Source organism: Choloepus didactylus, chromosome X, assembly GCF_015220235.1.
Source record: "Choloepus didactylus isolate mChoDid1 chromosome X, mChoDid1.pri, whole genome shotgun sequence".
NCBI lineage: Eukaryota > Metazoa > Chordata > Mammalia > Pilosa > Megalonychidae > Choloepus > Choloepus didactylus.
In genome coordinates this window covers 149,389,765-149,416,767 of record NC_051334.1, presented here as the reverse complement: position 1 = coordinate 149,416,767, position 27,003 = coordinate 149,389,765, and the positions used below count along the sequence as shown (strand labels likewise).

At 38.0% G+C, this 27,003-nt stretch overlaps 1 protein-coding gene across 1 annotated transcript in view; it reads right to left on the bottom strand.

The window, feature by feature from the left end:
- LOC119522392 (glutamate receptor 3) overlaps positions 1 to 27,003 on the bottom strand; it is a 348,722-nt gene that overhangs the window by 55,184 nt on the left and 266,535 nt on the right. The window contains exons 6-7 of the mRNA XM_037820898.1: positions 26,599 to 26,760; positions 22,823 to 22,990 (exon numbers count right to left, since the gene is read on the bottom strand). Of these exons, the coding sequence (XP_037676826.1) occupies positions 22,823 to 22,990; positions 26,599 to 26,760 (330 nt within the window). The remainder of the gene's footprint in view (positions 1 to 22,822; positions 22,991 to 26,598; positions 26,761 to 27,003) is intronic.

Here is a 27,003-nt window from a genome sequence, read left to right as displayed (position 1 = left end):
AAAATTTCCCATCTCTTATGAAAGACATAAAATTATGGATCCAAGAAGCACAGTGTACCCCAAACAGAATAGATCTGAATAGGCCTATGCCAAGACACTTAATAATCAGATTATCAAACATCAAAGAAAAAGAGAGAATCCTGAAAGCAGCAAGAGAAAAGCAATCCATCACATACAAAGGAAGCTTGATAAGACTATGTGTGGATTTCTCAATAGAAACCATGGAGACAAGAAGGAAGTGGGGTGATATATTTAAGATACTGAAAGAGAAAAACCACCAACCAAGAATCCTATATCTGGCAAAACTGTCTTTCAAATATGAGGGAGGGCAGAGTGGTGAAGTATGGGTTTTAGTTACTCCTCTGGCGCAGTTGGTAGAAAGCCAGGAACTGCACGGACCAGACACCACAGAGGAATTTGAGGTTGGACATACTTCATACAACACTCACAAACATATGGAACAACAGAGATCGGTGAAATCTGTAAGCTCTTGAGGCCAGGGGGCCCATGCCCCTCCCTTTCAGGCACAGTCCTGTGGGAGGAGGGCCCATCAGGGCTGGGAACCAGGAGGGAGAACTGCAGTTGCACCACTGATTAACAAACTCAGACTGCTGAACAAAAACTATAATCATAGATAAACTGAGACCAGATACCAGAGAATCTGTGAGCAGTCAGCCTAGTGTAGAGGACACAGGGCTAGCAAGAACAGCAAATAATAATAATAGCAATAATAATAATAATAAAATAAAAACAGAGACTTTTTGGAGTTTGGGTGAACACAATATGGAGAAGGGCCCTCCAGGCTCAAACAGAAACAGGCACGTATGCAAATCCAGGGGGCAGGGGCCCTTGCCTGAAAAGCTGGTTTCTCTGCTCTCTTGACTGTTCCTTAATCACCCTCAACTCCTTGTCTTTTAGCATTTCAGTAGCCCATTAGATCTGCAAAACCTGTAAATAGTCCATACTAGGCCCTTCTTTTTTTTCTTTTTTCTTTTTTTTTAAATCTTTTTCTCTTTTCTGAAGCAGTTATTCTAAGAAGCCCATTACAGAAACCCTCAACAACTTGCAATTTGGGCCCATGCAAGAGCAGAGCTAAAATAGCTCTGAGAGACAAAGCAATAAGTCTAGTAGCAGAGAAAATTCACTAAACACCATAACTTCCCAAGGAAAGGGGAGCATGGCCCAGCTCCAGTGGTAGCCCTCCTTTTGGGAACTCAGATACCAGGGGCTGGAATTCAGACACCACCTTCAGTCAGCCATGCCCCTGACAGGGTCAGGTTCACCAGTAGTACCAAAGGCTCCACACCTCCTTACACAAGTGGAGTAACTGCAGGCTGGCAAGCACCATCTGCTGGGCAGCATTGGAGAAGCATAGACTCTAAAGGCCTCACAGGAAGGTCTCATTCTCAAGGAAACTCTATACCATCCTCCTGAGACCTGGGCCTCACTGGACTGGGAAAAACCTGACTGTGGTTGACCATATCTGAGGAGACCCTCACACAAAAAGTTGCATAGAGGCAGGGCAAGAAACAGAAAAACGGGGTAGAAAATGCTGATCAACTAAACAGAATCTAAGTTAAAGGTCTAGAATAAGCTGAACTGAACACCAAAGGTTAGAGAACAAAGCCAACCAACAAGAAAACCCTAGGAAAAAGAGTGAAAACAAGCTCCAGAATAAAGTAACCAAGAAAGTCAGATGCCTAGGCAGCTTAAGATAATGAGCCATACTAGGAAACATGAAAATATGGACCAGTCAAAGGAACAAACTAACAGTTCAACTGAGATATAAGAGTTCAGCAATTATTGCTAAATCAATTCAATGAACTGAAGGAAGAACTAATTGGAGATGTTCAAACAAATCTAAATCAATTCAAAAATGAAGTCAATGAACTGAGGGAAGACATAGCAAAAGAGATGAAGGATATAGGGAGGACACTGGATGACCATAAGAAAGAATTCATAGACTTGAAAAAGCAAATGGCAGAACTTATGGGAATGAAGAACATAATGGAGGAGATGAAAAAGACAATGGAGGGATACAACAGTAGATTTGAACAGGCAGAAGAAAGAATCAATGAAATGGAAGACCAGACACCTGAATTCACACACACAAAAGAACAGATGGTGAAAAGAATGGAAAAACATGAGCAGGGTTTTAGGGAGCTGAGTGACAACATGAAACACACAAATATATGTGTTATGGGTGTCCCAGACGGAAAAGAGAGGGAAAAGGGGGTAGAAAGAATAATAGAAGAAATAATCACTGAAAATTTCCCAACTCTTAAGAAAGACAGAAAATTAGTGTTTCAAGAAGTACAGTGCACTCCAAACAGAATAAACACCAACAGACCTACTCCATGACACTTACTGATCAGATTGTTCAATGTCAAAGACAAAGAGAGAATTCTGAAAGCAGCAAGAGAAAAGCAATCTATCACAAACAAGGGAAACTTGATAAGACTATGTACAGATTTCTCCACAGAAATCATGGAGGTGAGAAGAGAGTGGTATGATATATTTAAGATACTGAAAGAGAAGAACTGCCAACCAAGAATTCTATATCCAGCAAAACTGTCCTTCAAAAATGAGGGAGAGATTAAAATATTTTCAGACAAACAGACACTGAGAGAGTTTGTGAATACGAGACCAGTGCTACAAGAAATACTAAAGGGAGTGCTACAGGCTGATAGGAAAATACAGGAGAGAGAGGTTTGGAGAAGAATGTAGAAATGAAGTTTATCAGGAAGGGTAAAAAGAGAGAGAGAGAAAAATAAGACATGGCATATAAAATCCAAAAGACAAAATGGTAGAAGAAAGTACTGCCCTTACAGTAATAACACTAAATGTTAATGGATGAAACTCCCCAGTAAAAAGACACAGACTGGAAGAATGAATTAAAAAACAGGACCCATCTATATGCTGTCTACAAGAAACTCACCTTAGAAACAAGGACAAAAATAGGCTGAAAGCGAAAGGTTGGAAAAAGATATTTCATGCAAACATCAACCAGAAAAAAGTGGTAGTACTATATTAATACCAGACAAAGTAGACTTCAAAAGTAAAACAATTAAAAGAGACAAAGAAGGACACTAGATATTAATAAAAGGGTCAATTCATCAAGAAAACATGGCAATCATACATATTTATGCACCAAGCCAGAGTGCCCGAAAATTCATGAGGCAAACACTGAGAACACTGAAAGGAGAAGCAGATAACTCTACAATAATAGTTGGAGACTTCAATACACCTCCCTCATCAATGGATGGAATATCTAGACAGAGGATCAACAAGGAAACAGAGATGTTGAATTTTATGATAAATGAACTAGATTTGACAGACATTTATAGAACACTACACCCTATAACAGCAGGATACACGTTTTTCTCAAGTGCTCATGGAACATTCTCTAGGATAGAACACATGCTGGGTCACAAATATGAAGGAGAGCTTAAAATATTCTCTGACAATCAGACAATGAGAGAGTTTGTGAACAAGATACCTGCTCTATAGGAAACACTAAAGGAAGCACTTCAGACAGAAAGGAAAAGACATGACTGAGAGGTTTGGAACACAATTTTGGAAGATAGTAGCACAGCAATGTAAGTACACTGAACAAAGAGGATTGTGAGTATGGTTAAAAGAGGAAGGTTAGGACCATATGGGACACCAGAATGAAAGATGAAAGATGAAAGATAAAGACTGGGACTGTATAATTCAGTGAAACCTAGGGTGCTCAATGATCGTAATAAAAGGTACAAATATTTTTTTACATGAGGTAGAACAAATGACTGTCAACTTTGCGAGGTGTTAAAAATAGAGTGGGATTGGGGGGATACACAATCAATGCAAACTAGAGACTATAATTAACATAAACATTGTATTATGCTTCCTTTAATATATCAAAGGCAATATACCAAAGCTAAATGCATATGGGGGAGGTACACAGGGGGAGGGTATGGGACTCCTGGCATTGGTGATGTTGTCTGACTCTTTATTCTACTTTGGTTTAATGTTACCTTTCCTTTTGTTGCTTTCTAGCTGTCATGTTTTTTCTTTCTCTCTCTCTTTCTTTTTTTCTTTTTCTTTTGTCTCTCTACCTTCTTTGACTCTTCCTCCTTCTTTGTGGAAGAAATGGAGATATCCTTATATAGATAGTGGTGATGGTGCTGAATACATAAATACGTGACTATGCAGGGAACCAAGGATTGTTTACTTAGGACAGAATGTATGGTGTGTGAACAAAAAAGTCCTAAAAAGAAATGGGTTGATGAAGAAACCTCGAGAGCACTATACTGAGTGAAATAAGACAGACATATAAAGACAAACATTGCAGGGTCTCCTTGATGTAAACTAATTATAATATGTAAACTCATAGACATGAAATATAAGTTACTGGGATATAGAATGAGGCTAAAGAATGGGGAGTGGTTGCTTATTACGAGCAGAATCTTCAACTAGGTTGAACCTAAGTATTTGGAAATGGACAGAGGTGACGGTAGCATGCTAATTGTGAGAATAACTAACAGTTCTGAATGGTGTGTGACTGTGGTGGTGACACATATGTCACCAGAAGGATAGTTGGAAGCTAAAAGATGGGAATGTATAAAACAGTGAATCTTGTGGTGGACAATCTTTGTGATTAACTGTACAAATATTGTAAATCACTTCCATGAACTAGAACAAACGTGTGACACTATAACTAGAAGTTAATAATAGAGGGGTATATAGGGAAAAATATACCTATTGCAAACTATGTACTACAGTTAGTATTTTAACATTCTTTCATCAACAGTAACAAATATACTATACCAAAACTATGAATCAATAATGCAAGGGAGGGGGTGGTTAGGGGTATGATTTGAGTTTCCTTTTTTCATCTTTAATCCTTTTCTGGAGTAAAGAAAATGTTCTAAAAATTGAAAAAAAATTAATTGTGGTGATGGATGCACAACTGTATGATGGTACCATGGGAAATTGATTATACAATTTGGATCTTTGGATAATTGTATGGTAGGTGAACAATCTCAATAAAAAATAAAAAAATAAAAATAAAAAAGCTGCTATAAAAGAGAGAAGGAATAGCTAAAATCAAATACCTAACTGCACACCTGAAGAAACTACAAAAGGAACAGCAAACTAATCCCAAAGCGAGCAGAAGGAAAGAAATAACAAATATTACAGCATAAATAAATGAAATTGATAATTAAAAAACAATAGAATTAACAATACCCAAAGTTGGTTGTTTTAGAAGTTCAATAAAATTGACAAACCCTTAGCTTGACTGACAAAGAAAAAATATAGAAGATGAAAATAAAATCAGAAATGAGAGAGGAGTCATTATTACTGTTCCCACTGAAATAAAAAGGACCATAAGAGGATAATATGAACAACTATATGCCAACAAATTTGACAACCTAGATGAAATGGACAAATTCCTAGAAACACACTAACAATCTACATTGATTCTGGAAGAAATAGAAGACCTCAACAGACCAATTACAAGTAAAGCGATTGAATTATTCATTAAAAATCTCCCTACAAAGAGGAGCGCCAGACCAGGTGAATTCACAGGTGATTCTACCAATCATTCCAAGAAGAATTGATACCAATCCTGCTCAAACTCTACCAAAAAAATGAAGAGCAGGGAGCACTACCTAACTAATTCTGTCAGGCCAATATCACCTTAATACTAAAGCCAGATAAAGATACTACAAGAAAACAAAATTACAGACCAATTTCTCTAATGAATATATGTGTAAAAATCCTCAACCAAACACTTGCAAATCAAATGCACCTGCATATTAAAGGAATTATACACCATGATCAAGTGGGTTTTATCCTAGGCATGCAAGGGTGGTTTAATGCAAAAATATCAATTAATGTAATACTCCACATTAACAAATGGAAGGGGAAAATCACATGATCATCTTGATTGACACAGAGAAGGCATTTGACAAAATTCAGCATCTGTTCTTGACAAAAAGAATTCAAAAGATAGGAATAGAAGGAAACTTCTATATGATATGACAAAGAGCGTCTATGAAAAACCCACAGCTAACATTGTACTCAGAGGTGAAAGACTGAAAGTTTTTCCTCTAAGATCTGGTACAAGACATGTATGCCCACTGTCACCACTGTTATTCAACTCTGTGCTAGAAGATCTAGGTAGAGCAGTTAGGCAAGAAAAGTAAATAAAAGACATCCAAATTGAAAAGGAAGAAGTAAAACTTTTACTTTTACATATGACATAATCCTATATATAGAAAGTCCAGAGAAATCTACAACAAAGCTACTAGAGCTAATAAATAAGTTCAGCAAAGAGGCAGGATACAAGATGAGAAATCAGTAGTTTTTCAATACACTAGTTATGAACAATCAGAAGAGGAAGCCAAGGAAAAAATTCTGTTTACAATAGCAGCTTAAAGAATCAAATATACAGGAGTAAATATAATCAAGGATATAAAGGACTTGTAACAGAAAACTAAAAAACATTGCTAAAAGAAATCAAAGAAGACCTGAATAAATGGAAAGACATTCCATGTTCATGGGTTGGAAGACTAAATATCATTAAAATATCAATCCTCCCCAAAGCAATTTATAGTTTCAGTGCAATGCCAAACAAAATTTCAATAGCCTACTTTGTGGAAATGGAAAAGTCAATTATCAAAACTTATTTGGAAGGGCAAGGGACTCTGAATAGTCAAAAATATCTTGAAAAAGAACAAAGTTGAAGGACTCATACTTCCTGCTATTAAAGTATATTATAGCCTTTCGGCCGGAACCTCCATCTTGCAGTAATTCAACAAAATTATGAACACAGGGAAAGAGGAAAGGCACCCACTATATGTTTTCTAGTCCTTTTAGAAAACATGGAGTTGTTCCTTTGGTCATGTATATGTGAATCTACAAGAAAGGTGATATTGTAGATATCAAGGGGATGGGCACTGTTCAAAAAGGAATGCCTCACAAATGTTACTATGGCAAAACTGGAAGAGTCTACAGTGTTACCCAGCATGCTGTTGGTATTGTTGTAAACAAACTAGTGAAGGGCAAGATTCTTGCCAAGAAAATTAATGTACATACTGAGCATATTAAGCACTCTTAAGAGCCAAGATTGCTTCTTGATGCATGTGAAGGAAAATGATCAGAAAAAAAGAAGCCAAGAGAAAGGTACCTAGGTTCAACTGAAGTGCCAGCCTGCTCCACCCAGAGAAGCACACTTTGTGAGCACCAATGGAAAGGAGCCTAAGCTACTGGAGCCAATTCCCTATGAATTCATGGCATAAAAGGTGTAAAAAAGAAATAAAAGACTTGTGGATTGTAAAAAAATAAAATAAAATAAAGTCTATTATAAAGCTACAGTGGTCAAAACAGCCTGGTACTGGCATAAAGATAAATATAGACCAATGAAATCAAATTGAGAGTTCAGAAATAGACCCAATTGATACCTGACAAGGCTACCAAGTCCACTCAACTGGGAAAGTATAGTCTCTTCAACAAAGGATGCTGGGACAACAGGATATCCATATACAAAAGAATGAAAGAGGACCCCTATCTCACACCTTATACAAAAATTAACTCAACATGGATCAAAGACCTAAATATAAGAACTAGGGCTATAAAACTTCTGGAAGAAAATGTAGGGAAGCATCTTCAAGATCTTGTAGCAGGCGATTGTTTCTTAGACTTTACAACCAAAGTATAAGCAACAGAAGAAAAAGTAGATAAAGGGGGCCTCCACAAAATTAAAAACTTTTATACTTCAAAGGACCTGAACAAGAAAGTAAAAAGGCAACCTACACAATTGAAGAAAATATTTGGAAACTACATATCCAATAATGGTTTACTGTCCAGAATATACAAAGTAATCCCTCAAACCATCAATAAAAAGACTCACAAACCAATTTAAAAATGGGCAAAAGACTTGAATAGACATTTTTCCAAAGAGGAAATACAAATGGCTAAAAAGCACATGAATAGAAGCTCAAGATCACTAGTTGTCAGGGAAATGCAAATCAAAACCACAATGAAATATCATTTCTCTCCTACTATAATGACCTCTATTATAAGAACAGAAAACTACTAGTGTTGGAAAGGATGTGGAGAAAAGGAACACTCGATTGCTGGTGGGAATGTAAAACAGTACAGCCACTGTGGAAGATAGTTTGGTGGTTCCTCAGGAAGGTAAGTACAGAATTGCCATATAATCCAGAAATCCTTCTACTAGGCATATACCCAGAACTGAAAGCAGGGATTCAGAAAAGACATTTTCACACCGATGTTCATAGAGGCATTATCCACAATTGCCACAAGATGGAAGCAACCCAAGTGTCCAACAACTGATGAATGGGTATATGATATATACCTACAGGATTTAAGTCCTGATGCATGTGACAACATTGATGAACCTTGAGGATACTATCTGAGTGAAATAAGCTGGACACAAAAGGACAAATATTGTATGATCTCACTGTAATGGACAAATTATAATAAGCAAGCTCACACAGTTAGAATCTAGAGTCTAAGTATCCAGAAGATATACTGGAGCTAGAGAATGGGAAACTGATGCTAAACTTGTACAGAATTTCTATTTATCTTGATGGTAAAGTTTTGGAAATGGACTGTGATGATGGTAGTACTTCATTGTGAGTGTAATCAATAGTACTGAACTATATGGGTGAATGTGGTAAAAAGGGAAGTTTTAGGATGCATATATTACTAGAATAAAAATTAAAAGATAAAACACAAAACTGTACAACACAGTGAACCTTATTATAGATGATGGACTATAGTTAATAGTCCAAGTATAAGAATATTCTTTCATGGATTTTAACAAATTTATGATATTAATACAAGGTGTTAATAATAGGGTAGTATATGGGGAAAAATACACCTAATGTAGATTATTGATGAGAGATAATAGTACAATTTTAATAATCTTTCATAAATTGTAACAAAGGTAACTACTGTTAGAAAAAATAGTACAATTATTTTTTAAATGCTATCATCAATTGTAACAAATGTTCCACACCATTGCAAGGTGTTAGAAGGGGAGTGGTTTATGAGAATCCTGTATTTTATGCATGATGTTTTGCAAACCCACAACTTCTCTAATAAAAAACCAAATAACTATAATTCCAAATGCTTATTTAATTGCTTTATTGTAGAATTGTGTTTTTATGAATAAGGGTGGGAAACCGAGGAAAGAAGCCATGTTGAATCCTAAAGGACTTAAGAGAATAAAGGGAAACTGAGCGCCTGGGTTGCATTTCCAGATTTCATGTATTTTTTAGTACCTGCGAATCCTGTGGCCTGCAGGTTAATTTATTAGCAGTCATTGGTTTGAAATGTATTTCTCTTCTGTCCCCATTTCTGTGCCAGCACCTTAATACCAAAGAAATACAGTAACTTGAACAACAAACCCTCTATATCTTGAGCAAGGCCATTGACTTCTGTTGTTCTTCCTGAAAAGTGGATCAGGTCAATGATAATTTTTTAAAAGTTATTTATTTTTCCCTCCTGCTTTCCTTCTATTCCAACTCTGACAAACCAGTGGCAGACCTTTGTCAGCTGGAACTCTTACTGTCCATTACCTCCTGCCCCCACCCCCAGCCAGTGCGCTGCTAACAGTAAACTCAAAAGAAAGAATGCTTATGCAGACCTGCATGTTTTTCAGAGCCATTAAGATAATCTGTGGCCAAGAGTTACCTGGTTTTCTTCTCCCTGTTTAAATGGCTTATTTCTATTAACCAAGGATTTTTAAAGTCACTTACCAGTTTTAAATTATATTAGGATGACTCTTCCTTCACAGTCTGACATGAAAAGACAGCAGAATATTTAATCAAGAGCCTTCCTAGACAGTGATTCACTTTGAGGCATGCTTTCTCTACCTTCTGCCTCAAAATGGCTTGTCAGTGTTGTGGAGAAAGTGGATTTTCTCCCCACTTCTCCACCTAATGACAATCTGCATTTCTACTGATTTCTATCCAGGTCATTCATTATCCACTCATGAAAAGTACGTTTTTTTATGAGAAACGGGTAGGAGTCATGCTTTCTTCCCCAGGTTTAAAGAGTCTTTAAGATTGTACAATCAAACAGATATGTAAAATAGGCCATTAATGCAACATTAAGGTTACAAATTTAAACACAAAATCAAGGAATGCAGAATTATTAAGTTTCTCATCATTTCAGTCTTAGCAACATGGTACATACTGAATATACCATACAACATTAGGAAAACTTGGATACAAAAATGTTGAAAAAAATGACTCGTGTGTGTAAAGGACACACCAAGATTAGCTATCAGGCTTCTGGAATGATGTGATCATGCGTATGTGGATTCAATCAAGTAAGTTTTCTAAACCCTTTGAACTTTCCTTTCCCTGGTTTGTGTTGCTTTGCCTAGATAAGAGCATACCTTCCATTATGTAACAGATGAGTTCCTAGAAAAAGCTGTCATAAATCAAATGCATTTTTGAAAATCAAATTTTATTTCTCTATCAATGCATGGGCTGTTTTATGATTATTTCTGCAAGTCCTTCTACATTTCTCTGACAAGTAGTTAATGATCAGTAAACACCAAATGCATTAAGGTAGACTATGTTTCCAATGTGAGTAATTACTATCTATTGCTTTTGTCAGTTGTGAATTTTCATTTTCAGATACATAGATTACATAAGGTAAGGTCCAGCTGTGATGTGTAGCTGAAGGTTTTGGAAGAAAAGGGAAGCCTTAAAGATAACAAAAGGTTTTAACTAATCCTTGTTAATCTTTGGTCTGGAGAAGGGCAAGCCTGGTATGGGAAGACAAAATAGCCAGTGCAAAGTGATTCAAGGTAGTAGGTCCTGATACAATGGATACTGCACTGCATCCCCCATTTGCCAAGGGCTGGAAGAGGTATCCATGGTAACAGTAACAGCAAGAGTCTCACTGGAATAGAGTGGAAAGATCCAAACCAAGCCTTACAAAAATTGATCTGGTCTCCAAAAAAAGAGAGGTAGATTATTCTCCAGCAAGGTGTAGGGGAGAAGTGTCTTATCTTCAGTTTGGAAAATGACAGCACCACAAAGAGGTTAGAAAGAAGCCATTCTTCCTCTTAAGTGTCAGACAGAGTTGCAAATAATTTGTGGTGTGAATACGCTACCTACTTTGTTAATGGTTCTCCACATCCGTTTAATCGTGTATGAATCTTAGCATTGTCCACAGCTTAGTCCTAATCAGTGTTTTAGCTTCCTGGGCTACTCAAGCAAATACCTTGCAAAGGGATGGCTTAAACAATGGGAATTTATTAGCTCACAGTTTTGAAGCTAAGATAGAAGTCTAAATCAAGATGATGCTTTCTCCCCCAAAACTGTGGCATTCTGGACCTGGCTGCTGTTGATCCTTGGTCCTTAGCTTGTCACATGGCAAGGCACATGGTGGCATCTCTTGGGTTTTCCTTTCTCTTCCAGGTTTCTTTGATGGTCAGTTCCTGGCTGCTCCCTCTGTGGCTTTCTCTCTATCTATTTGAATTTCAGTATGCTTATAAAGGACTTCAGAAATAGGATTAAAACTAATCCTGATTAAGGTGGGCCACATCTTAATTGAAGTAACCTCATCAAAAGGTCCTACTTACAAATGAGCTTACTCCCACAGGAATGGATTAAGCTTAAGAACATGCTTTTCTGTGGTAAATACAGCTTCAAATCACCACGGTCCACCCTCTGGACCCTGAAAACACATGTTCTTTCTACATGCAAATACATTAATTCCATTACAACATTCCCCAAACCTTAAGTCATTTCAGAAACAATGCTAAGTACAAAGTCTCATTAAAATCATTTATGGATGTGGTCTGGGAAAACTAGAGAACAAGTTATTTGCTTCCAGTACACAAAGGAGGTACAGGCATAGGACAGACATTCCCATTCCAATAGGGAGAAACTGGAAGGAGAGTAGGGTTCATGGGTCCCAAATAATTCTGAAACTCAGCAGGGCAAACATTATTAGATTTCAAGGTTTAAGAGTCATCTATGGATCAAGGTTTGTCCTCTGGACTTGATAGAGTGTCAACCCCACCCCTTCCAAGCACTTGTGCAGCAGCCATGCTCTTCTTGAACACTAGAGTAAAGGCTCCACACTCTCTGAGCACCGGGTTGGCAGCCAGACTCTCCACAAATGCTTGGGCACAAGTCCCAACATCTCTGAGCATTTGGGGTGGAAGCACACTCCTTCTAAAATGGGGTGGAAGTCCCTTCCCCTCCAAGAAACCAGGCAGATGATTTGCTCCCACCAGATGCAAGGCAGACCTGCCTTTTCCACACATATGGGTGGGTCTGCTTTCTTGATCTGAGGAGATATCTCCAGTCAAGACCTCAGCTTCCATGGTTCTGCCCATGAAATCATTCTTTGTTCAGTTAGTCCCTTCTCTGTCCTTTTCAGTCCAGTCTGGCAATGATTCTGCTCATATAAATCTTGCAAAAAGCTTGTTGGCTTGCATGTAGTTCACAGGATCCAAACCATCAGACAGAAGGACTTTTCATAGATCCTTCCTGCATAACTGCATTTCCAATCCTGACTTCCACAGAAATGGCTGACTGGTTCCATGTTCAGTTAACCCTCACATGGAGCACTATTCTCAAGGACTTGCTTTCCAGAAGCTCGGGGAGGTCCCTGATAGAGCCGTTTCTGTTCCTAGTCTCAGAGCACACTATCTGAATAAGATCAGAATTTTCCAAACCATCAATTTCTGGTTTCTTTGTGTCCAGGAGTTCAGTTCTCACCCTATCCCTTTGCTGTCTTATTTCACTTTAAGCTGCAAGGAGAAACCAGGCTGCACCTTCCACACTTGCTTGGAAATCTCCTCAACTAAATATCCAAGTTCATCACTTTCAAGTTCTGCTTTCCATCCAACATCAGAACTCAAGTTCACCGAGTTCTCTGCCAGTTTAAAACAAGCATTGCCTTTCCTCTCAGTTTCCAATAACACATTTGTCATTTCTTTCTAAGTCCTCATTGGAAGTATCTTGAGCATCCATATTTCTACCAAAAGTCTTTTCAAAGCAATGTAGGCTTTTTTTCTATCAGGCACTTCACAATTCTTTTTGCTTCTATTCATTACCCAATTCCAAATCATTTCCACATTTTTTTGGTATTTGCAATAGCAGCACCCCACTTTGTTGTACCAAAATCTGTTTTAGTTTCCTTGGCTGATCAAGGAAATACCCACGCAAAGGAATGGCTTAAACAATGGAATTTATTAGCTCATAATTTTGAGGCTAAGGTAGAAGTCCAAATTAAAGCCTTATCATGGCATTCTAGGGCTGGCTGCTGGTGATCCTTGGTCTGTAGCTTGTCACATGACAAGGCACAATGTGGTGTCTCCTGCTCTCTCCTTTCTCTTCCAGATTCTGTTATGTTCAGTTTCTGGCTGCTCCCTCTAAGGCTTTCTCTCTATCTGTCTGAATTTCATTCAGCTTACAAAGGACTCCAGTAATAGGATTAAGACTTATTCTGATTGAGGTGGGCCACACCTTAACTGAAGTAACCCCATCAAAAGGTCCTACTTGCAAGTTATGTTTAAGAACATGTTTTTTTTTTTTTCCTGAGGGTACATATAGCTCCAAACTACCACAGTCAGTAAAAGGTGCACTGTTTAGAAAATTGACCAACTAACTGTACCTCCTCCCCCGATTGCTGGTGTGGATGAAGGCTGGGCAATCTAGCCTCTAAGCTGGAAAGTATTTCTCTTCTGCTTGGAAACGGTTAACACTCCTAACATCACCCTGGTCCCATATTCAATAATCATCACACTCTTGTTTATGTAATACTCATAACTTGTTAAAATAATACAAAATTAGCAATAGGGAGGGTAAGGGAAAAAGGATCACAGAAATCTCACTTCTTCCTTTAAGGCCCAGGAGTCAGTATTTCAGTCTGGTTACTTTGTTCACCATACCACCCTTTTCTAGAAAATGTACCCTCACTACCTTCCTTAGCAGGGATAGTAAAGGAGGGGGGGTAGCTAAAATTCCACCACCAATCACCTCCATGTACTTCCAAGAAGCTTCATCTTGTCATACAGGCATTTGGAGCTGCCCATCCACATTCTTTTATGTGGCAAGTTTGAACCCCTGGTCTCACTTATGCCTCTCTAAGAAACTATTGCCCAATGCTCAGACACAGCAGGTAAAACAGGAAAAGAGAAAGAGAGTAAGGAACACAGAATGGTACATTAGGAGAGAGCTTCTGGCTGAAGGGAAGAAATTTCCAGGCTCCTGGTCTACCTTTTCCTTCTGTATCATTAAAAAAAATACATTTCTCTTCCTGATAGCATTTACATCCTCCTAATTTTGATCTCTTCCTGGTGATCAGGTTCATGTCTGCCCAGCTACTATCCTCTAGGTTGGAAATATGAGGCATGAGGTTCCCTGAAGCCTCTGAAAAGCAGTAACACAGTAGAGCTGCCTTATCATAAAAGGCGAGTAAAAGGACACTGCGGGTGGGGTGAGGAGGGGTTATGTGATAGTAGGAGAAAGCTTTGGGTATGGCCAAAAGCTCAAAGCTCTTGTTGCAATTTTTCATTCTGTCCCTTTTCATTTTTAAAGACATGTCTCTTGTCCATAGCTTCCAACCATATTTTAATACTTGAACTTCCCCATGTAAAAACCAAATCTTCTGTTTGTCCACCCATTGTCTTCTAGGCTAGGGAATTTTGAAGCTTGGGTCTCCATGAAGCCTTTGTAGAAACACCAACACAGCAGCCCTGACCACAGAACACACCACATGTTAAATGGGGAAATGGAGAGGGTGAGGGCTCGTAGGAGAGCTTCTGTCATTTTGGCAGAAGTTGCCAAGCTTCTGGTTCACCTTCTGTCCCATTTTTCCCTATTTTTCTTTTTATGAAGTTTCTTGTGTCCCTACTGTCTTTCCATGTTCTACTGCTTTTGTTTTCCCATGCTGACTAGCACCTAGGGATGTCCACCTAACTTCTTTCAGGTAGGTTTATTTGTGGTAAGAGTTTCCCCAAAGCTTCTGTAAGAGCACTAACATAGCAGTCCTGACCACCTAAGACCCAGCATGGTAGGAGTTTCCAGGCCCCTGGTCCATCTTCTAGTTCTGTCTCATATTTTTCCCTAAGAAATTCCTCTTACCCAAAATCATTTACCTAGGTTATACTGAGTGAAAATCATCACTGATAACCAGCACTTGAATCCAGCAACTCGTAGTCCTCTAAGATAGGAACTTTGAATTGTGGGGCTTCCTAAAGGGTCCATAAGGACATTAACACAAGAGTCCTGGTCACACAAAACCTACTCAGTAAAGAGGCAATGGGAAAGGAAGGATGTCATATGAATCAAAAGAGAAAAACTTAGGTCAGATTGTAAACATTTCAAAGCTCCTGGACATTGTTACCCTGCAGTTGTCATTTTTTCTCCTTTTAGTTTTTGGGGACTTTTATTGCCATAGTCTCCAGCTATGTACAATTGCTTGAGTTTCCCTATGGAGTCCTGCACTTGGGGCACCCTGAAGCTTCTGCAAAATGCTAACATGATAGTACCAACTCAACTTCAGATTCCAGTCCCTGAAACAATCATCCCCCCGCCCCACCGTATCACTCACATAGGATTAATAGGAAAAAAGTAATTCCAAATAATCAAAGAAGAAATTCCCTTATACACTGTGTAGTCAAATGTTCCTCAAAGAGTGGCTCTTGATCACTAGTATTGCAATCACTTGGGGTGTTGCTTTAAAAAACACAATTAGAACCCATGTAATCAACATCTTGGTGGACGGCTCACGATCTATGGAGGCAACCCACTCTACTTTCGATTGCTCTATTAGAATGATCTTTTTACACTAAGCTAAAATTTTTATCCCTGTAATATCTACTCTTTTGTTTTTGTTCTGTCTTGTAGGGCCACACAGCACAAGTACAATCCATCTTTAAAATGTCTACCCTTCAAATATTTGAAGACAGTTCTAATATTTTCTGTTGCTGCATATTTTCTTCAGGTTAAATAATCTCAATTCTTGTCAAGTAGGAAACAATCTCATAAAAAATTTTAGATCAGCCCCTGAAGGAGTTCTTTGGGCGATTACAAATAGGAATGTTTTAAGATAAGGCCAACAATGAACTATGAGAATCGTTGTTGTCCTCTTGATGTCAACTCTAAAAGACTGGATGTGTCCTTCAAGCACCTGTCCTTCACCTTTAACAACTTTCTGTGAATCTGTATTAAATAAATTTACCCATGCTTCCTTGAATTTATTTATATATCTCCTCAATCATTGACCATGCTATTCCCAACCTTCTTGTTTATACAATTGACTGAAACCCCAGGCCAAGAAAGTGGAGCAAAAGTGTCTTTAGAATCTGGCTGGTAAGCAGTTTACTCCCTCATACTTTTGTATATAATAAACTTTAATAATATGTTAATCATCATACTTACTCAAATTGTGGTGTGTGGGTATCTGTCTGTCTGTTTGGAGGAAAGGGGCAGGATACAAACATTTGGAAATCAAACTTCAAACTTCTATTCAAAGGGGCTTTAATTTGATTCTCTTCATGATTAACCCATTCATACAACCATGTTTAAGAAAGCGACTGTTTATCTCATCTGAAACAATGTCTAATATAGTGGGGTTGTTTGTAAATATGAAAGGTTCACTATTAAATCTTCTTTCATTAGGTATTGTTTGTCAAAACATAGAAGTATTTTGCTTTACAACATTGGTTCCTCAAACTCATTTAAAAGAAAGCAAATTATTCTTTGGAAGTTCCCTTTTTAATGAAACTTCATCTTCACCTGCAAAATGTGAATTATGAAATTATAAATAAAGTGGTGCTCAGAGCATGTTGGTCTCAAATAGTGATTTCAAATTTACCCTTAGCAATCTATATATTGATTTCTACTATGATACTATTGTTTCTGAGCAATTATTTTTTCTTGGAAAATAATTGTTTTATCCTTCTTAAACTCTCTTTTCCCCCAAAGAACATATATACACTATTTCATACCTCAATCAATAGTGGCCAGAATCTAATATGAAATAAAGCCAGGTGATCTTATTGGGGATTTTTTTTTGGGTCACAAACATGTTATCACACACCTTTTGAACTATTTCTGAATTCTCTTTCCCTCCAAATATTTTTGGAATGTCCATTTCCCCAGAAACTTTCCTGATGAAATTATCTGCCTCCTTTATTTTCTGCCTGCTGGACTCAGGGGTAAGATGGCATCTCCTATTTCTTCCTCAGAGTGTCTAGGAGAGGGTTGGAGAATCAATGTTACCACCTGATATAAAAAACAGTCTGCAAACCAGACCAGGACTCAAAGGAAATAAAATTGAGAGTCAAATAAATCAGGCTGTGGACACCTAAGAATTTTGATAAAACTGGGAAGATGCAGTTCTAGAATTCAGATTTCTCTAGCCGTAGCAGCTAACCACCTTCAGGAACATCTTTAGGGCACCAGGAAGTATGCAGATCACTTTTGGGGATAACTTACAGACAGATGCCTAGAATCAGAACTGGAAAGAAATGCAATAGAGTATCTCTGTCCAAGCCCCTCCCTCCAGACAGGAAACACTGTAAATCATTAGAACAGAAGGAGGACAATGTATTCCATTCTACCATCTATTACTGCGTTCTAGTGCAATCTTGGATTTGCAAACCTGGGTAGTTTTTGCTATAAGCTATAATCACTTGATAAACTATCTGGGTCCCTCTGTTCAACTGGGTAGTCAAGCTGGAACTTTAGGTCATTTTTTATAGCATACACATATACACATATATCTGGATGAAACTTTATGATATTAACTAAAGTTCTACCTCCCACACCAGTTATCCAGCAGCCCTCTTCCTATTGAGGCAGAGACATCTAGTTCCTCAGAGAAGATTAGGATTGTTAGGGCATGAATAGGAAGAAAACAGAATAGAAAATGCCTTCCTCTTTTTTTAAAATTTCAAATAGATTTTAGAAAATTGTAGCAGAGATGTTATCTTAAAAGCCAAGTTTTAGATTAGCAAGAGCCAAGCTTTCTGAGAAATAAAAATACTGAGTTTCAAAATTCTAAGGCCTAAAGGATTACAAAAGAAGGTATGAATTTTATGCCATAATCAATAGATTGGAAAGCAAATGGATAAAGAGCCAGACTAACCATCCTTGGGGGCCAGATAAGAACTGAGGCAGAGATGAGTGTAAGAGAAGTCAGATTTGGATGTAGTCTCTGAGAAAGGTCTCTATGCCCTGTCCCTCCCCACCCCTGGCTCTCCAAAAAAGAGGAGATTTGGGGATCCCAGAGCAGAAATAATGAAGACTCATTTCCCAAGGCATAGCACAGGAATGGACTACTCCCAGTGAATAGCCCATACCTAGCATGGTGCTGGAGTGGTAAAATAGCAATGGCTACATGAGAACATTGGAGAAAGTTTGCTGAGAGAAGTCTAAATGTGCCATGCACCCCAGCCTGGTGGTAGAAGGAGAAAAACTGATTTCTCCAGTGCCCCTGGAATGGTGTGGGGGAGGGAGGGGGGAGGGAGAGAGAGAGAGAGAGAGAGAGAGAGAGAGAGAGAGAGAGAGAGAGAGAGAGAGAGAGAGAATGAGCCAGAGTAAGTTCAGGCTCAGACCTGCAGGGATCTTGTGACCTGGATGAGGGCATGTTGCAGCAAATCTTGCTGAAAATTTGGAAAGTTACATCTCAGATGATACTGGTGTAGAAGGGAAAGACTGTTCAAAAGTCAGACTTTCCTCAGTGAATGCCAGGAGGTGATCATGCTGATCTGGGGTTAGATAGTTGCCTCTGGTACCATGATGTTGTGTAAATCCCTTGGAATTTGTATGTCATCCCAGAGAAGAGGGAGTGAAACACCTGAAGTACTGGGAAATCACTAAATTTGCCTGAGTTTAACTGGATGTGTTTTTTCTTCCATGTAGCAAAAATGGGGTGTAGTTAAAGAAATACAAAAAAGTTACATTTTTGCAAAATGGAGTTAGTTGCTGTGAACATATACCTCTACCAAAAAACCACCTTCTAAAAATACATTAATAAGGCACAGTAAAGGCATAAATCATTAGGAACTTCTGGATTTCTAAAAGTGTTTTGAGGACTAACCTGAAGATCCTTCTTATTTTCCCTTTTGTTGGAAAAGTTTCCTGATCAATCCTAGTGAACTATGTTTGCCTTAGCTCCTATAGTTTAGTATGTATCCATGGATCATTTAAAGAATGGAAGACAGGGATTTCAACAGCTATCACTGCAGAGGGATGGAGGCAAAAAATCTGTCATCCTTGGCTCCTCCCTTTCACTCACATATGTTGTCCAATCCATCAGAAAATTCTGTGTCTCTACCTCCGAAATATATTCTAAATCTGACCAGTTTACAAAATCTCCATCGCTATACCTCTAGTGTGGGGCTACCATTATCAACTGGCTTCCTCCCCCTCCTCCCCATTACAACCTATTCTCCAGTTAGAAGCCAGAGTGATCTTTCTAGAATAGAAATGAGATCACATCATTTCCATAGTTGAAACCATCCAATGGGGTTGCTGCTTATTGCAAACAGAATAAAATTCAAATCTATTTTTTGGATGGTTTACAAGGTTCTACACAATAAGGTTCTGGTCTACATCTCTGAGATTGCTCTTCAATCCTTACTTCCCCATTAACTAAGCTTTGGCCACACTGGTTTTTCTTCTGTCACTTAAATATGCCAGGATTGTTCCTGCTCCAAGACCTTTGCACTTGTCATGCCTTCTGTTTGTAATACTCTTCCATTAGCTCTTCACATGGCTGCCTCTTTTTATCATTCAGGTCTCTAATCAAATGTCACCTCCTTAAAGAAGCTTTCCCTAATCTCCTTCCCAGCTCCTAGTTAAACTCTAAGACATCTCTATCATAATTCCCTATAGAACTTAGTACCTGAAATTATTTTATATAACTTTTTTGTTTACATATTTATTATTTGTCTTCTTCAAACAGAATACAAGCACCTTGAAGGTAGGGATTCTGTCTTTATTTTCCTATTGTATCTTAGTGCCTAAATTGGTATGGTAGAAACTCAACATTTATTTAATTGCTTAATAAAAATGTAGAAGATGTTGAAGACTGGAATGAATGAATCTGACTGCAGGGCATTGCCTAGTATTTTTTTCTGAAAAAAATTCATATCCAGGTTGTTCTAGTTTGCTTATGCTGTGGAATGCAAAACACCACAGATGGATTGGCTTTTATAAAAAGGGGGTTTATTTGGCTACACAGTTACAGTCTTAAGGCCATAAAGTGTCCAAGGTAACACATCAGTAATCAGGTACCTTCACTGGAGGATGGCCAATGGTGTCTGGAAAACCTCCGTTAGCTGGGAAGGCACGTGGCTCGCGTCTGCTCCAAAGTTCCGGTTTCAAAATGGCTTTCTCCCAGGACGTTCCTCTTTAGCAAGCTTGCTCCTCTTCAAAACGTCACTCACACGTGGTCTGCTATTGAATGTCAGTGACAGTTTCCCATCATCCCATTTGAAATTCCTTCTCTAATCCTTCCCCACCCCCACCCCAGTCTTGGTTAGGTGTTTGCCCTTTGGGCTCCCATATCACCCCTGTGTAGAACTTAACCATAGCGTATTAATCATTTGTGTGCTTCTGTCTTCCATGCTACAATGGGAGCATCTCGAGATGAAAGACATTCTTATTTCTGTATTCTCAGAAACTAATACAATGTATAAGATAGAGCAGGTGTTCAAGAAATGTTTACTGAACAAGCGGAAAAGTCATACTGGCTTAGAATCTGTGATAGATATTTCAGTAGACCATGCTGAGAAAGATCTTTGTACTGTTTGCAAATTGTGAGAATGACTATCTGTTTGCAAGTGGCTTTAAGACTTTTAGAAGAATTTGTTTACATTTAACAATTTAAATGTAAGCTCCCCTCAATTTCATCTTTGCATACTAACTATGAGCCAGATACATAGTAGTAGGTGATCAATAAATTTTTATTGAATGAATGATGTGCTTATTTATTCATTAAAACAGGCCCCCTGAGGAGCCTCTATCAGGAATGATTTTGCTTGCCAGATTTCTTTGAAGGAGGAGAATGATTTAGTAAGCAACAACTATTGGTAGTCACAATGAGGAATTCTTTTATATCATGCAATCTCATTTTTAATGAACTCAAATAAAATGGGCTTTATTTTAATATAGTCAAACGTTTAGTAGTCAGACCAGCTTCCCTTGCAGTCTTTCTGATTAGTGGAGTTTTTACTAAGCATTCATCACAAGGTAACTCCTACTTTAGGAAAAAGTTGATGGTTTCCAGCCTATCTGGAGGATTGGTTGAGTGATCATTAGGGCCTCAGGAAGAAGGACACTTACCTGACTTATAGCTTGAGCTTTATCAGTGAGTTAGACATGCAGAAACTTTCATATGCAATAGTATGATCAATATAATTTTTTCTGGCCAAATTAATTTCATATATTCATTTTGGTAGCCAGTTTTCTATTTTGGGAAGGTAGTTGTTTGTGTCATGAATGGGGAGTCAATTGGAGATGCTGGGTCTTGCCTCTTGAGGCATAGTTGAAAACTCCTTTCGATTCACTCTGAGGGAGTTTTATATTTCACTCATCATCATGTCTCACCTGACAATACAAATCTTGTAACTGCTATGAAGGTTGAATTTAATTAACTGCTCTTCAAAATTGTGCAGTGTTACCTCTATAAAACTACACTTAGGGCATTTGTTAGGGAACTGATATAATGACATAAAATCTGCATGATGGGAGAATGAGTCACATTGCTTTCTTGGAGAGAGACACAGGCTACTAACCCCTTTTGATTGAAAGCTTCCATCTTGACAAATTTAAGGCAGCAGTAAGAGAGCAAACTACACAAAATGATGTTTGTTATAAGGCCATTACAAATTCTTTATTGCTGGGTTGTGCATTGAATTATCTTACCATGGTCTATCTCTTTGTTTATTTGTATGTCCCAAGCATCAGGATAATTAAATAACTAGAAATAAGAGATTCTTATTCTCTTGATGGCTTATTTTAATGCATGCAGGTGCATGTGGCATAAAGCAAAATATTCAGAAAAGATCTTTTGCTTAGAAAGCTGCAATGAATGGGTGATGCTTCTTCTAGTGTAAATAATGGAATCTCTTCAAAGGCACTGCTTGAAGCCTTAAATGTTCTTCCCAGTAAATACAAAAAACAAGTGACCTATTTTGACTGCTTATCCATTGATTCCTTGTACTTTACTTTAAGCTTTTTCTTAGCGCATTGGGGAAAGCCGCTTAAGTAGGCCTACAAATGTATCATGTTTCTGCATTCAACCATATAGAGTAGTATTAATGTTCTTTATAATAACAGAAATACTGTAACACTGGCTCAGTCTCATGATCCATCCAGGCTAATATTAAGTTTGATGAGCCAGAGGATGCTTTGTCCTTTGTAATGTCTACCTTGAAGTTAAGAGTTCCCTATATACTATCCCAAGTCACCAAAGGAACATCATATTTCTGGAAAGTTTGAATTTTTGAAGTTATTGCACGTTCAACCCTTAACTTTTGGGGGCACTGAGTTCCATTTACTACCACAGTGTAAGATAGAACTAAATATTCATTTGCCTTAAATTTGCCACTTTCCAAGTGTCAAGAAAGAACCTCTAGTTTTAGATTTCTTGATTTTGGTGAATAAAGGTCCATGTTCATCATCTCTGCACACTCTGAGATTCTATAGACTTTGATCCTTTTCCTTTTACTATGTCTTTCATCAAGATTGAGGTGTCATCTTTTTGTGTCTTTATAAGCACACCTCCCCCTGCCCTGGCAATAACCCATTGTGGTCCTTACCATTTTCAGAGCTCTCTCAATGTCAATTCCTTGACTCCAGGGTACAGCAGGATTTGCTAAGCAGTCTCCAGCACTGCCTCTCCGGGACACATCCACTCTCTGTCTCCTCAGATAGCGAAAAGCTTCTGCTATGACCAGTATTGCATCATGTGTCAGTGCTGATGTATACTGAAATGGATGAATAGAAAATAAGAGATCATAACAAATGACACCTGGAAACTTTCCTTGTTCCTTATAACTTTTATTCCTCATATAGCAAGGTGGACTCTTGCTATATGTGCCAGTTTGAGTGCATTATGTCCCCCAAAACGCCATTATCTTTGATGCAGTCTTGTGTGGGCAGATGTATTAGTGTTGATTAGATTGTAATTCCTTGACTGAGTGTTTCCATGGAGATGCACCCCACCCAACTGTGGGTGATGACTCTGATTGGATAGTTACTGTGGAAGTGTGGCCCCACCCATTCACCATCAGCCTTGATTAGTTTACAAGAGTACTGTATAAGCTCAAACAGGAGTGAGCTTGCTACAGCCAAGTGGGACACTTTGAAGAACGCACAGAAGCTGAGTAGCTGCAGATGAGAGACAGTTTGAAGATGGCCTTTGAAAGCAGACTCCTGCTCCAGAGGAGCTAAGAGAGGACAAACACCCCAAGAGCAACTGAGAGTAACATTTTGGAGAGAATCTGAAGCCTAGAGAGGAACGTCCTGGGAGAAAGCCATTCTGAAACCAGAACTCGGGAGCAGACGCCAGCCACATGCCCTCCCAGCTAACAGAGGTTTTTCAGACACCATTGGCCATCCTTCAGTGAAGGTGCCCGATTGTTGATGACTTGCTTTGGTCAATTTATGGCCTTAAGATTGTAAATTTCTAACCAAATAACCCCCCTTTTATAAAAGCCAATCCATTTCTGGTATTTTGCAAAAAGGCAACATTAGCAAACTGGAACACTGTATGAAGTCACTCTCCTAATTAATTGAATCAAGAAATCTCTCTGGGCAAGCCTGACTTTGATTCATTCTGGAATGATGCCTCTTACTTCATGTGTGCAAATGTTAAGATTATTACAGTCAAAAGGCTCAAGGAAATTTCTCTCTTGCTCTCAATATTGTGTTTTGTATTAAGTGAGTGACTACTAAAAGTCTGATTCCTTTAAAGAGGAAGAAATATGTGTGAAGTTAAAAGATGGTATGTGTGGATTGTAGAAGAAACAGTATATCCTAAAGCAAGACTGGATTACTGCCAGTTGTAATAGAAAATTCAGATCTAGTGTTTAGTTAGGGGAAAATTGAAATAGCTAAGTTAGTTTGAAATTAACTTGGAAGAACACATTAATCATTTCTGTCTGGACCACGTTTCTGGCAAACTAGGACCTCTGGCTAGCAATAAATCAATTTTTTTTTCCTTGGGGGGGAACCAAAACTAAAGTTGGTTTCGACTGTAGAAAATTACAATTGTTACTGAATTTTAAATCTGATAATGTTGACAATTTGCAGGCAATACTCATGATGCTCCCTCTTTCAGATGAAAATGCCCTCTATTCCCTGGATAGACTGATATGCTTTACTAGAGATGAGGTCAGTCACTTAATACAAGAGATTCGATTATCTGCAATATGAAATGGTAAATGTCTTTTCATTAGATGAATCAACAAAGTATGATTAAAATAAGCTGCCCTCTGTTTTGCAAGGTTGACAAATACTAGTAGAATACAGAATACTGTTGCCTTTTTTAAAATGTAGCAAAATGTCCTAAAGGGAAATTCTCTCTCTCTGTAGTATGCCCAAATAAAATTGGGAGTGAATACATTGCCATCTTTACAACTATCAATTTACTTTTCTGACTTTTGTCATGTTACTTTTCTTTCAGGAGCAAATTATCAACTATGATTGTAACAGGGGACATATGTTCTTTCGTGAAGAAAATTCTTTGTGTCTGCCTATCCTAGCAGTTCATAAAGCCAATGTGGGGGTGACTTTTTCCAGTTGACTGCATAAATTTTCAGCAATCTTAATGTAGTCCTTTCTAAGCCATGCCAAAACAGCTATTTAATTTTCTACTTTATTCAGCTTCTACTTACCAATGCGTGAGCATGCCAGAAAAAAAGCCCCAAAAGGAAACGTTCATAAAATAGAGAATAAATTAAGCATCAGGATTTTAATCTCCAGGCAATTTTACTTCCTAATCAAAAATATTGAACATCAATTTTTAAAGTGGGCTTTTTGTCTGATTGATACAGAACAAGGTTCCATAATAACTAGTACCAAGCAAAAGTAATCTGAAAGTTGTAACCAACTATTTAAATATTCCATTTTCTTAAGTTATTTGAAGGGTTTTACTTATAAGCCTGAACATTCCCCAGCAGGTTCTTTGAACTTTGCATCATACATACCATGAAGTATCATAAATTGTATGCTTTCTCCTTTTTACCAGCCCTACAACTTCTGAGGAGACATAAACTACTCTGCAGTTTTCTTTTCATACTTTTACCCTTGCCCATTTACTTGTGCCTAACACAGTGCCTGGCATGCTAAAATGTTGAACAAACAAATTCCCCACTTCTACCTGTTACTCTTTGAATCTAATGGTCGCAAAGCAGTGGAGAGCAGTTTTCTGAAAATCCGAAATTGTACAAGCTCACCTAACTGTAAAGGGAGCATGAGTATCAATTTACTGCATAAAAAAGATATGCATTACAAAGGATTCATTATAGGGAATGTGACCATATTTGCTGAAACAAATTAGGCACTTGATTTGATCATGAATCAGAATGTTTTAAAACAGGACTTTTCTAGAACATACCAATTGTATAAAGTAAGGTCTAACTTGTATTATGCTCTGTTGTGAACCAATAAGGGGTAGCCTTGCATAAGCCTAAAATGTGACTCTTCTCTGATCTGTCTTCCCCCTTTTCTTCCCTATTCTACTCTTGCCAGAGAGGAAGAAAATGAGATATCTTTGATCCATGAGAAAGGAGAGCTCTTTTTCCCTTTCCTTTTTAAAGGAAGGATCTAAACTCTACTTTGATCCCTCATGTTGTATACCAGGGATCCCATAGCCATGGTACATACTTCCACTATATCAGAAAGGAAGAATTTCAAGTCTTTTTCATATTTGAAAATAGACTCTTACCTCAATGCGCTGAAGGAATGAGTTACTTAAAAATACATTTGAAGGATCCATTGTGTAACATGAATAACTTTCCCCCTAATTTATTATCTGTTTTAATTCCTAATTAAAAAAATATTTCTATCCACTGGGGAACACATAATGAAAAATTAGTGCTTTAAGCATGACTTTTTTTGCTTTTAATATTCTTATCTTGATTTCATTAAATGAGCAACCTAGGTAATCTAATTATTTTTAAAGATACTTTTCTAGGCAGGAAAACATTTCCACTCAGTATACGTATAGGCAGTGCATACTGTGTATTAAAGCCTAATTCACTTGGTTGACTGAGATTCATGGAACTTATTAACCCAAAGCAATCACATAAATAATGTAAAATCTAATTTTCTGTTTCAGACTATCAATCTTTCTTACCTATTCCCACTGCCCCCTCCCTTTGCCCAGATCAAGTTCTTGTCACTGGATTTTAAAAGGCCTTATTCACAATAGCTTATTTATTGGGGGTTTAGTTTCAAATGCAGTAGTATCATCTGCAGCTGCTTTTTAGTGCCCTTGAATTTGATCAGAGGATGGCCTTATACATATAAAGGCTAGATAGAGATGCTTTGAAAAGCTGGCTTAAGGTTTCTACATGGCATGAAACATTACCTTTAGTGGTGCATTCTTGGCTTCAGGGAACTCCCTTTCATCCAGCCTCACCCAGCGTTGTATGAACTGCTGAACCATAGGGTTTTCATTGTTGACTATCTGGAATCCTGTAATGTTGGCTCCCCCATGCATGACTCTTTCCAGCAAAATATCGGTAAAACCCTGAAAAGATATTCAAAAGGGAATCATAACTGTAGAAGATCGTGTGTTCTTATCATATTTGTTGGTTAGAGTGATAAGGAGAAAATGAAAGTTCCTTCCCCAGGATCACTCATTAGCAATCAAGAAAACCTGGATGTGGGCTGATTCTTAAGGCACTACATCTTTGAAACTAAGGCATGATGGAGAAAATATCCATTCTTACATTTTAGTGCCTGTGTATCCATTTAGAGTAGCTGCTGCGTG